General features: G+C 39.3%; 2 protein-coding genes across 2 annotated transcripts in view; both read left to right on the top strand.

The window, feature by feature from the left end:
- Window positions 1–5,920, top strand: part of LOC145481083 (uncharacterized) — a 61,015-nt gene extending 55,095 nt beyond the window's left edge. Inside the window, exon 12 of the transcript XR_014048585.1 lies at window positions 5,911–5,920. The gene's annotated coding sequence lies outside the window, so the exon portion shown is untranslated. The remainder of the gene's footprint in view (window positions 1–5,910) is intronic.
- Window positions 1–12,448, top strand: part of LOC145481084 (PH-interacting protein-like) — a 28,782-nt gene that overhangs the window by 8,340 nt on the left and 7,994 nt on the right. Inside the window, exons 15-34 of the mRNA XM_081459474.1 lie at window positions 424–464; window positions 1,186–1,284; window positions 1,577–1,628; window positions 2,266–2,367; window positions 2,873–2,939; window positions 3,350–3,417; window positions 4,160–4,288; window positions 4,893–4,970; window positions 5,091–5,319; window positions 6,010–6,223; window positions 6,584–6,680; window positions 7,324–7,559; window positions 8,132–8,209; window positions 8,497–8,632; window positions 9,286–9,405; window positions 9,767–9,874; window positions 10,032–10,104; window positions 10,300–10,351; window positions 10,707–10,789; window positions 11,930–12,041. Coding sequence (XP_081315600.1) covers window positions 424–464; window positions 1,186–1,284; window positions 1,577–1,628; window positions 2,266–2,367; window positions 2,873–2,939; window positions 3,350–3,417; window positions 4,160–4,288; window positions 4,893–4,970; window positions 5,091–5,319; window positions 6,010–6,223; window positions 6,584–6,680; window positions 7,324–7,559; window positions 8,132–8,209; window positions 8,497–8,632; window positions 9,286–9,405; window positions 9,767–9,874; window positions 10,032–10,104; window positions 10,300–10,351; window positions 10,707–10,789; window positions 11,930–12,041 — 2,174 coding nt within the window. The remainder of the gene's footprint in view (window positions 1–423; window positions 465–1,185; window positions 1,285–1,576; window positions 1,629–2,265; window positions 2,368–2,872; window positions 2,940–3,349; window positions 3,418–4,159; window positions 4,289–4,892; window positions 4,971–5,090; window positions 5,320–6,009; window positions 6,224–6,583; window positions 6,681–7,323; window positions 7,560–8,131; window positions 8,210–8,496; window positions 8,633–9,285; window positions 9,406–9,766; window positions 9,875–10,031; window positions 10,105–10,299; window positions 10,352–10,706; window positions 10,790–11,929; window positions 12,042–12,448) is intronic.

Below are 12,448 nucleotides of genomic sequence, written 5' to 3'. Positions count from 1 at the left end.
TTCAAATTTTCATACCAGTCTAACCTTTGACAAAATGAAGACAACATTTCCACTTAACAATGGTTAAGCCCTCCAAAAATTGTAATCTTGACCACAGTTGATTTTAATGGAGACTGCTGCTCTCCTCTTCTGTTACCTTTAAGGCACCTACCCTCCAATATTTTAATTGTCTTATAGTTCAGTTCACACCTATTCAGCCTGAGCTGTCTGTTTTGAGAAAGGATTTTCCTTTGTCTCTTGATTGTCTAAAACATGCAACACAAAAAAACTAAGCATTAATTAAACATGTCTTGCATTTTTTTACTCTGTATCCCCGTACGGGGAGATGGACATGTTTTCAATTTAATTTAAGTGGTAAATATTTAGACTGTGTCAGGTGAGTCCTTAGGATTAACAATATATGTGTTCTGTCTTCATTCTCAGGATCATGTGGACAGTATTCAATTTAGTCATAAAGGAGACAGGTGTGTTTTCATTCCTCAGCCACATTGTGAAAATACTAACATTTTATTTTGATTAATGATTTTAATCCTAACATCCAATTTAAATACTGCATAAAAGGCAAATGCCCAAAATATTACCCGTTGAATTTGAAACTGATAGTTAAATATCCAGTTTTTTAAAATTATTTAATATTAATTGGTTCAAAGTACTTCGCAATCAGTTGTTTTTACTTTCCTACTTATGCAACAACAAAACAGCAGAACATTTTAACTGTGCATTTTCAGGACTGTCATTAAGGCAGTAACCTGCAATACCTGTTATAGCTGTGTACGCTTGATTAAGGCCCTTGATGTTACCGGGGAACTTGCCTATAGTTGACACAATTCACCCATGAAGTAACAAGTTGTTACAAGTGTGAAGATTGAGGCTACAGTTGACTTAAAACTTAACGATGGCTCTGCATTTTAGAGAGTTTTACAGCTTGTGAGATCACAAAGTAACCCTTTATTGGGAAACAAAATAACTAATAAAGATTCTTCTGTCAATCATTCCAAAACTATTCTGCCTGCCACGGAGAAAATTATTACATGTAGTAGAAATACACTATGTCTGATACCTGCGTAAATTGTGGAGCCTAAAATGTACAGTTTGGAAGGGTGGAAAATCCTAGCTCTATGTATTCTTGTGTTGGTTAAGACATTGGGATCAATGGTATGGTAATGCTTTCATTATAATTTCCAGGTTTCTCAGTGGTTCGAGAGACGGCACTGCTCGGATTTGGTATTTTCACAGATCAGCCTGGAAACACATCTTGGTTGATGTTAGCAAAAGACTTCCAAAGTATGTCACACAAAAACATGTTGGCATTGTCACTTTAATAATTTCTAATCCAATACTGTTCTCGGCATATTAAGAGTTAGTTATTCTTTACAGTCTTACCTGGATGTCATTGGTCAAATTCTGATCTGGATGTTTACACTCAAGCAAATGTTGTTGTGCTCCTGTGTGGAGTGGCGAGCTTCTCAAAATTATATTATACATGTTATATATATATTATCATAGTTATATTAATAGCTACATTTTTCTACCATATTTTGTTTAATTTTGGCATTCTTGTTTTTCATTTTTGCAGTTCATCCCCAATAGAAGAATCAGTCAGGGCTCTTAAACCAAGGGTTACCATGGTAAGATTGTTGCAACAGTAGTATTTGTTATAAATATTATATCTACGCACCTTACATTGTTGCGTCTGGACCAAAAGGGAGAGATACATTTGAATGACCTTTATTTTAAGGATGAAAAATACTTGGAAATTGATTTTTTTTTTTTTGAAATCATGAAAATATAAGAGATCTAATTTTCAGATACATAAGATACATAGATAATGTTCTCTGCCAGTAAATATCAATAATTGACTGGGGCTTTTAGCATGAAGAAAGTGCGTCACAATTTACAAGGTACAATTTACTTACTAGCCTTGGGGAAGTTTGACAGAAGATTCTCAAACTCATTAGCTAATCATCAAGTTTAAACAAAGGAGATCATAATGGTCACTGTGATGGTGTCTGGTTATCTGAAGATCTTAATTGGAATAGATTTTTACAATTTTATTTCTCCATTTTCTCCTTAGTTTTAGTTTTGATTGAGAAGATACACTTGTACATCAAACAATCAAGAGAGTGTTTGAACACCTTTCTAAACACCTTGAAGTTCATCAAAAATACTCTGCTACACATCATATTTTCAACTTTCTTCTTGGTGTTTGGAAATGTGGTCAAACAAGGTCTTTCACGATATATTCTCATTTCCTTGTTGTGTTAGGTTGGCTGGGATCTCTGGGATCAACATGTAATCACAGCTGTCAATGATAACACACTCAAAGTGTGGGAAGCTGCTACCGGAAATCTCTCTCGTGTACTCACTGTAAGTGGAAACATTCCTATCATGATCAGCATCATTTACATCTACAGTGGTGAACATGTCATGGAAAAATCATAATCTTGATGGGTGTCAAACACTGCATGATTCATACTCAATCGTTTGAAGTGTGGTAGATGGTGATTTTCAGTCTGACCAAATTTTGTAAGACTCAGTTACCAAAATTAATGTCAAAAGCTCTGTCCTCCTTCCCTAGAGCGGGACAATTTTGTGCAGTTGTCAAAATTGGTAGATCTGGAAATTAATTAAAGGAAAACACAGTTATGCTGTTTTGCTCCGAATAGACGTTCAATTTTCTTATTATGTGATTGAAACTTAACAGTGGTCAAGAACAAATTTCTTGATTTTCAAGTGCAGCCAACTTGACAGAAATCTGGGGTTGGTGGAGACAAGATTGTTCTGCTCTTTGGTAGAACCCAATAAATTTCTGTAAGCGTAGTGTAGAGAGCCTTATTAGTAGATGTGTGATTACCTTTTTGTTTGTTTCCAGGGCCACCAGGATGAAGTGTTTGTCTTAGAGGCACACCCAACAGACCCTCATATACTTCTTAGTGCAGGTTAATGGTTCTTCCTGTTATCTCCATATCTTGACAAAAGGTTATGTGTAAAAAAGTTAAATTCACCCTCACGCAGATGCATGGAGGTGTGGTGGTCTCATAGTTAATTTGCTCTCCTCCCGATTGAGCAATCCAGGTTTGAGCCCTGACTGGAGACATTGTGTTGTGTTCTTGGGAAAGACATGTTACTCTCACAGTGCCTCTCTCCACCCAGGTGTTTAATAGGCTACTAGCAAATTTACTGCTGGGGGGTAACCCTGCGATGGACTACTGTAGCATCCCATCCAGGGGGAGTAGAAATACTCCTAGTCGCTTCATGCTCCAGCCTGATGGGCTACTTGGCTCGAATGCAGACGTAGCCTTATACAGCTGTACATACTAACTGTTGTCTTCTTTTTTCACACTGGCAGGTCATGATGGATATGTTATTTTATGGGATCTCAGAACTGGAGAAAAAATTACTAGTTTTTACAATTCAGTAAGTACATTAAGTAGTGGAAATACCCCAACCTCCTGTACAGTTATATTAATTTATGTACTTCCACGGAATTTCTTGTAATGTAACTCAATATACTTTTCAAACAGTGTACATTATTAATACTGTTTTACAATCCTCTACAAGCTACATGTTAACTTCAGGTTTTTTAAAAGTTTGAAATCATCTTAGTTTGTGCAATTCACAATTTTCTAGAACTTGGAGTTTTTTTAAACATTGTTTAAAATGTGAGTGTTTCTGGAAGTATTATACCTGCTTGAAAGATCATAATTATGCCTCCCTCACTTGCATAACATTTAATACTTAGTTACAGACAGAAGAATCGAAACAAAGATGTACAACATGCATTTACCTCAGACTTGTGAAAGAATATAGCTATATACATATAACAGGAGTTTCAGCACCGGGCAAATTGACTGTTTGTGAGAACAATTTTGCCGGCCTGGTTTGACCATCTAGTGGTTACTTTTTCTTACATGTATATTAGAAGTTCAGTTCAAATAGTTGTGCTTGCCTGTGAAAACCAGTTGCCCTTTTGCTGAAAACGTCAATGAAACCCCTTGTATAATAAGCCACATGTACAACCTGTAGCTGAACTCAACGATAGCAATATTATGATTGTATGCATTTGTCAGAGCAATAAGTATTTGACACATTATTAATTATCTTACGTTGTTATAATGTTTATGAGGGTTAATGGAATCTATTTTTTACTACCTCTCAGCTCGAGGGTCAAGGTCACGGAGCTGTGTTTGATTGCAAGTTTTCTCCAGATGGCCTCAAGTTTGCGTCAACAGACAGTCATGGCCATCTGTGTATCTTTGGATATGGTTCAAGCGATCGTTACAGCCAGGTCAGTGTCTTGTAGCTACAATATCCAGTTTCTACACCTGCCACCATCAGTGCTATAACAGGTCACTAAATGTCGAGTCAAAACAGTGGTTTTCCTTTCCAAGGCTGATATCAGTCTTTCATTTGTACCTGCAGTTATATGACCAATCAAAATGGGACAGTTGCTGCTACTTAGATAGATGTCTAGTATTATTGGAAATTTGATTTCATTTCTTGTTTCAAGCCTTCAATGTTTCATGTAATATATCAAACATGAAAGACCGTGTTTGACCACATTTCCAAACACCGAGAAGAGAGTAGAAAAGATGACGTGTAGCAGAGTGTTTTTGACGAACTTCGAGGTGTTTGGAAATTGTGGTCGAACACTGTCTTGAGGCAGATTGTTTGATATATCTTCTCAATCGAAACTAAAACTAAGGAGAAAATGGAGAAATAAAATCTTAAACATTTATGGTAATTAAGATCAGATATCCAATGGCAAACACCGTCGTGGTCATGATGAATTATTAATAAGTTTGAGAGTTGTACAACTTCATAATTAACCTCACAAACACAAAACACAAAATTACCCATTTTTATTGTGGATTAAAATTCAATGATTACAGGTTCCAAGTGAGCAGTTTTTCCACACCGACTACAGACCACTAATTAGGGACTCCAACAACTATGTTTTGGATGAGCAGGTATTTGATTTGTTTTTGTTTACTTATTGTGGGAAACAAAAGCTACTCGTAGTTCTTTACAAACATCCAGGTAAAATTAGTTGATAATGAATCTTTAAGCATAATTTTATTGTCTTGTAGACCCAGACAGACCCACATCTTATGCCTCCTCCTTTCTTAGTCGACGTGGATGGCAATCCCCACCCACTGCACTTCCAGCGACTTGTGCCAGGTCACGGCAGTAATGTACGAGGTCCACCTAGACCTGCCCCTCAGCCACCTCCCACTCCAAGAGAAAATCTTCCTCCTCTGCTGGCAGAGATAGAAGCTGCTGAAGCTGCAGAGGCACAGGAAAGACAGATGGGAGCAGGTTTGTATGAAGCCATTATTTTAATTTCTATCTCTCTTTTTGGCAGTATGTCTGAGTATTACTGGGAAATCCTAGTTTAATGAACTTAAATAGAGAAATAATTCCATATAATAGAGTGTGTATTATATATCTTGGGAAGTACATTGGCAACCGTGATAGTTAACACGGTTGAAATTGATGCTGTTAAATGAAATTTAATGGAGTTAACAACAAGGAGTGCAAGTCTTGCCTTCACAGTCAGCAGCTTTTAGATCTGCACACACACTAGAATTCCATGTGTTCTTGGACCGCAGGGCATTGTACGTGCAGTAGATTTTGCATTGAGTCAGCGTTTTCCTTGAGCATTAGCGTTTTAAGCATGGGAACTCTTCTCAGAGGTTTTTTTCCCTCCCCTGTCCCTCTCTTTCCACTGTTTTATCAGTGTGAAGGGTGCCTGTTTTTCTCCCTTTTGCAGGGGGGCTCATGGGTGGGTTTCCAGGATTTGCCAGCCATGGGAGTGGTCTCCATCTAGGAGCTGGCTACCAATAGTGGAAGCTCCTGGATGTCTCAGGCACCCAACCTCCACTTTGCGAGGCAGCTGTTAAGTGATAGTTAAAGTGGCAGAGAGTGTTTTGGACGTGAACAAAGAAACTACAATGACGGCTGATTATCTGTTTAACTGAAATCGTGTGCTCATGTCCTCTCTAACAGCTCTTCGGTCCCCACCGCCTCATGGCCAGGGAGCTGCTCCTCCCCTTCAGAGCCCTGGAGGAAGTCGTAATTATGGCATGCGACAGATGGGTGACGTGGAAGGTGTGCGGCTGGTTGAAGGGAATGTTCCAGTGATTCAGGATGTGTCAGATGCTGATACAGCGGCCTGGAGGAACAGAAGAATCGTACCTGACAGGAAACCAAGTATTGCTAAGTAAGTGCTTTTGTCGACCTGTTGGGGGACAGGAGGGAGGCTGGAAGTATCAGTTGATAGCGAATTCCAGTTTTCAGAACCATTACAGTTAGTTGCTTGCAAGTTTTTTTCTTTCTTTCCTAAACCATCACTTAATCAGTTGAAGTGAACATTCTCTACAGTACAAACACCAGTACGCCAGTTAGGACTTCGGGAACACTGACTATTCCTGTATGATAAAGTTGACTGCTGAATTCAGCCGATAAAAGTTTGCAGTAATGTGTAGTACGATTTAGAGGACCTTGACATTAGACTGCTAAAAGATGGCGACCCTGCAACTGACTTAGTATTTTTTTTTGTTGTTTCTGCTCTCACTGCAAGGTATGACGAGGAAAGAAGGCTGATTTTGGGAAGGCAAGAAATGTCTAACTACCTTAGAGAGAAAAAGAGACGAGCCCTACCCTCGACCTCTAAGAGGGTAAGTCCAATACGTCATCAGTTGTGTTTTTAACAATGCTCACAAGGTGTCTAGTGCAACCATCTTGATTGTAAAATATCTATAGCTTTCAAGCCATTTTCTCTTCCATGTACCAAATAAATACAAAGTATGGACAACACCCTTTCAACCACTCTTCTCCAAAACTAGTTTAAAACTAGGACTAACCCTTCTGCAGGATTATCTCATCTCTTTGAATAAGAAAAGAAAAGTTTGAACATCTGTATTACATGTGACCTGCTAGAACTACATGTTGTTAACAGTTTGCGGCGGAACCCTATTTCTGTTAAGAACCTTTTTTTGTCTTTGCCTTGTTGCTATGTTAAAAATACGTCACCTTAGGTAAGTGACAAAAACTAGAACTAGGTGAAATAGTCCATTTCCGAGTTACCCTTTGTGCCTCTGCTTCAAAACGAGTCTTTATGTTTAACTTGTTGTATGAAAAGGAGTTTGATTTGCATGAAAATGAACCCGTAGGCAGAACACATTTTCATGTGAATGGTTTCGCACGATGTGACAGTCTCGTTTCGACACAGAGGCAAAATCCCACTCGTAAATAGCCTGTGTTAAGTTACAACATGTAATTATGTAACTTACTTGCTCATCTCCTTTATTCATTCTGCAGGTAACAGTTCATGTACCTGAACCACCGCGCACTGCTGAAGAAAGACCTCAGCAAGCTTCTCGTCGCACCACAAACAGGCGGAATGCGGGGCAGTCCTCCCGAGGGACAAGAAGAACACCTTACTCGACCAGAGCTGCTGCCACTATTGATGTGGAGTCGGCTGAAGAGGAGGCAGCAGCCACCTCCAGTGACACTGAAGAAGAGGATGAAGAAGATGAATGGTCTGAAAGCAGCAGGTACAGTGTATTTGCGTGAGTAAGCATGTCACGCAACACTGCGTGACGGAAGTGTTGTGTGAGGTCCTCCTTCTTCAACCCAGACCCTAGAGAGCTTAAGCAGTGATGAGGACCCCGAGGACAACGCCTGGTGAAAGTATGAATTTATATTTTACCTTCGAATTTCAAAAATGGCTAGATCTGTACAGTGCGCCTGTTGGTCTCAGAACTTGCGTCGTTCGCGTTCTTCAAAATTCGCAGAACTTAGTCATTTCATGTTGTTGTTGTGCAGACGATGGCAAAGAAATGTACAAAGATCTGTGACGCACTTGCACAGCCATTGTTCTGTTCATTGATTAAACCTTTTGTTTGCTGGCGTTCTCGTTGCCGTTGTGTCGTCGAGGTTTGCTTAAGCTCTCTTCTGTGAGAAGACTGACATTTTACGGTAAGATAGGGTCAGTGATCGAGGGTAGCCAAAGGTTCATGTAGTCTTCAGTCAAAAAATACCATGTGTTTTGTACTGGTACAGATTGTATCGCGGTTCTGTGTGGGTGCATTCAATTTTTCCGCTGATGGTTTTTGTTCATCCACAGTGAATCCAGTGAATACTCTGACTGGACAGAAGAAGTTGGACTCAGAACTCAACAACAGACTGAAAATCGCCGACCAAGGTGAGTTCGGCAGAGTTTTCTCCGTGTGTCTTTCTCTAACCGAGCATGTGAAAACAAATCTCCAGCGATGATAGTGTTCTTTGTAATCAACAGGAATGGTTAAATTTATGAAAAATAAATATGTGAACTGTAAATATTGGCCTGCTTGTAGATTTTAATGAGATACACTACGAACGCGCTTTAATATACCATTTTGAATGTAAATAGTTTCCCTTGAAGTTTGTCTTTTGTTTTTTGTTACTTGTTAGTTTGTTTGTTAGTTGATGTTTTTTGTATTTGTCATACAGGCGGGTGTGTAGAGTGCTGAGTACATCTGAAGAAGAAGGAACAGAGCCAGCTCAACCGGGTCCCAGCTCTCCTCAACGCCAGCCCAAGGTCAAGAAAGAGAGCAAAAAGAGCAAGAAACCTACCAAGAAAAAGAAAGTAAGTTGTTTTTCTTTTGTAATTTTATGTCTGAAGTGAACCCAGTATAATTTCATGTGGCAAATCAAGACCGCCTGAAACGCGAATAACGTATGAACCGATCAGAAGTTGAAGCGAAACATGCAGCCGGCGCCAAGCGCTGGAAAACTTCATACCTGTAGGTAGCGTGGGATAACATGCAACTTGTATCTAGCGCTTGAAAACGTTTAATCAATGCTAAGCGCGGGGAAACACGCGTCGACCAAATCGCGTTTTGTTCTGGTTGTGCTTGGCTGTGGTAGACTTGCCGCAAGTCGACCTTTGCTTTTATCTCCCTCTAGCGAAGCGAGAGGGCAATCTTCGAGCGACGAAGTTGCCAGCGGAAGTCGCGAGTGTGACCGACACCAACAGGCCGGGAAAGAACTATTGGAAAGGACTTTTAGAAAGTCTAGGTTTTGGTTGTGCTCCTAATTCGGTTACTAAGCCGGTGTCTGTTTGTTTGTTTGTTTGTTTGTTTGTTTGTTTGTTTGTTTGTTGCGCGAGGTTTTTGACCAAAGAGCTTTACACCAAACACAAACCTAGAGTAAGGTGCCTTGTAAGTTTTTGTATTGAACTACCAGTAAATCGTGTTGTCTACACGACTTGTAAATCGCGATGTCTTTCTTTGTTTGCAGCCGTCGAAAAAGCCTAAAGTAGATGAAGTTCAGGAATTACTAACGTTGTACCAACCGCCAGACTGGCTCATTTGTACAGTAAACCGAATCTCTCCATATGTACCTCAGATTGGTGACGAGGTAAGGGTAAAGGCTGATTCCTTTGTGATCATCTCTCAAATTTCGCCTAAGCCGGTGCAAAGAGGAAAGTTTTTCTCATATTAGAAGTTCAGTTTAAACCAGTGAAAACCACGTTCAAACGAACGTAAATTTATTTACCACTGAAATATCCGTAAAACAGGTACCACGAAGCATGGGTGGATCGCAATAAGCGTCCTCCGACACTTAACACAGAAAATCCATTGAGGAATGTGACGCTAAAATACCAGCGGAAAATGTATTTGTGAAAACCAGTTGCCCTCCTGCTGTAAACGTCAATGAAATGACACAAGTGACTTCCTTGCGTTGTGTTTTAACTTCCTTGTATCGCCTTGTTTTGTAGGTATATTATTTCCGTCAAGGCCACGAACTTTACGTAAAGGAGGTAATGGCCTTGAAGTGTTACGAAATCAACCCAAAGAAACAGTGTTTCTACAAACTTAGATTAAAGGTAGGCACTGGTCTCTGTTCAGTGTTATTAGCCAAGTTTGTGGAAACGAATAGTTCAGTTTTGATTGTAAGGTCTTGCCCTTCACTTAACCAAACCGCGAAAACTTGCGAAGACAGGTTTGATGTCACTAAATGTATAATTATTTTGCGTTTACTAGGCCGAAGAGCTGTGCCGTATTGTAAGCTTACATTACTCAACTGGTCCACCAACTCTTTGCTGCTTAAAATTAGGTAAGATACACAAGAATTAATTACACGAGTTTTCCCGGTAACAAGTGTTTACTGAATGAAACTCGTGGACCTGTACTGCACTGATCACCGGTTAATACCAGCTGCTCCCTTAGGTTCAGCTGATCGATTTTTTATCAGGATAAATAGAGATTTTGTTATTTTTATTATTTTTATGTTTGATGTGATTTATTGCAGCTCTGATAAATCCTGAAACGGGAAACAGCACCGGAGCAACATTTACTGTCAAGTAGGTGGAAGGTTTACATTTGAGTTCTTTACACGGTCGAATCAAACCTTAAAGGGCCCTAATCAGCTACACTTAAATTGTTTTTGTTTACATGCGAGACATTTTATTCGGAGCATGTCGAAAAGAAGGAAATCGCTGTGAAACTACTAAAGTTAATTAAACATACTTTCAGGAACACAACTAAGAGCAAAGCAATAAGATTTCGCTTCACCTTGCAATATCAATAATTTCGATGGCGTCGAATATGGCGGAGGCTTATACTTGGGTCCTTTAAGGATCATTTGTTGTTACCTTATTCCTAACACGATGTGTGAGTTAGTTTCATTATCTCTTCATTTTTCTGTCGTTTCTCCAGATATCACGATGTTGCAGATGTGTTGGACTTTTTAGTGTTACGCCAGGCGTATGATATATCAATTAATAGGAACTGGAGACCAGGTGGGTATACCGATCTTATGAAACAAAGTTTGAAAGTGCAAAAGATAAGTTTACATTCAACCCAGACTATGATCTTTCACGTAATGAGAGGTGACAAAATCATATTACACGGCAAACTAAAAGCAGGAATCTCTCTGAACGGATACCTTTCATTGCAAATAATAGCTCACAGCTTTTAGCAGATCACTTTTCACTGCTGCAGTCATTTTATATTTGACGCTAAGGTAAGTATAGATAATCGTATGAATGCGATTGCAGTTGAGGATTTATACAACCAGTGATATTTGAAATTCTCTCAACATTTAAAAGAATTTTCAAATATCACGAGTAGTGTAAATCCTTAATTGATCGACCTTTCAGACGATTACTTATTTTTATATGCCTTTGAAAATTGCGAACGCGCTTGCGCTTGATTTGCACTGCAGTGCAAATTGAGAATTAACGATAAATTGGCCTACTATCAGCCAGTCACAATGAAGTAATTTTCTCAGTCATATAATTAATGTCATGATTCATAATCTCATGCAATCTACTTTAAAAAAAATCCTTTGAAACCCTATTGGTTGGTTGGTTGGTTTTAGTCTAGGGGTGGAGCTAAAGTGCACCTGTGTTATTTATATCTTTGATTGCCCGAAAACTCTAAAGAACCAACACAATATCAACAACGTTTATTTGTTCAAAATGTCGTGAAAACTTTGCTGTTAAAAGCAAGATTATGGCGGAGTCACGGCATGTTGTTATCGTGTGCCTCTTCCTGAGGGCTTGCAAGATGAACACAAGCATTTGTTTGAGGCTTATCTCCTGTTAAGCAGTGGAGCTATGCTATAGGACAATGCTACATTAGATTTTTGCTGCATAACAGTTGTTTTCTGTCTCATATCGAGTCGTTTATTTTCAGTTCTTGTATGACTGAACAGAGGAAATTTTAAAATTCTGCATTCTGATATACAAATAATCGAAACACATTTTGGTGCGATTTCATATCAGAGACGTCTGGAAAATAAAAATGTCTAAAATGAGCTGAAATGCCTACTAGCTGTTTAACGCGGCCGATGTTTTTGTCGTTTTATAAAACTAAAGTAAATTATTGTTCCGCATAGGTTTATTGTTCATTGCTGTTTCTTGCATTGCTGTTTACAGGGCATCGTTTCCGCAGTGTCATAGACGAGACTTGGTGGGCGGGTGAGATAACAGACAGAAGTCCTTTCCAAACAGAGTTTCCGGATTCTCATTTTCAATGCTTCACTGTTAGGTAAGAAACAAAAAGGCTTAAACAGCTGTCAGGGATGAACCAAAAAACATTAGGAGGCGAAAGGTCAGCAGTCGAGTTTGCCTGTGTGCTCTGAAACTTATCAAAATGTAGTTCCTTTCAAAGATCATAAGCCTTGAGCGTAAGAAAAATATGATTTACAAATATTAAATATACGGACTCTCTCTTTGCACGCGTAATTTATCCCCCACCCCACCCCGGTTGAAAGTCCTTATCAGTGACCCGGGTTTTGGTTTAGGTCGTTTAGGGTCAGGGTTGGGCTCCAAGAATCCGTGTTTTGTCTCTCACTGGTTCTCAGTTCTGATATCCCGCGCGGAAGTAACACAGCCATAGCTGTAAATATTTAGAGAGGAAGCCACTTCAGCTTTAGCTAGTCCTCAAACTTGGTC

This window comes from Orbicella franksi, chromosome 3 (assembly GCF_964199315.1).
Source record: "Orbicella franksi chromosome 3, jaOrbFran1.1, whole genome shotgun sequence".
In the NCBI taxonomy this organism is placed as follows: domain Eukaryota; kingdom Metazoa; phylum Cnidaria; class Anthozoa; order Scleractinia; family Merulinidae; genus Orbicella; species Orbicella franksi.
This window is presented reverse-complemented; position numbering and strand designations above follow the sequence as displayed.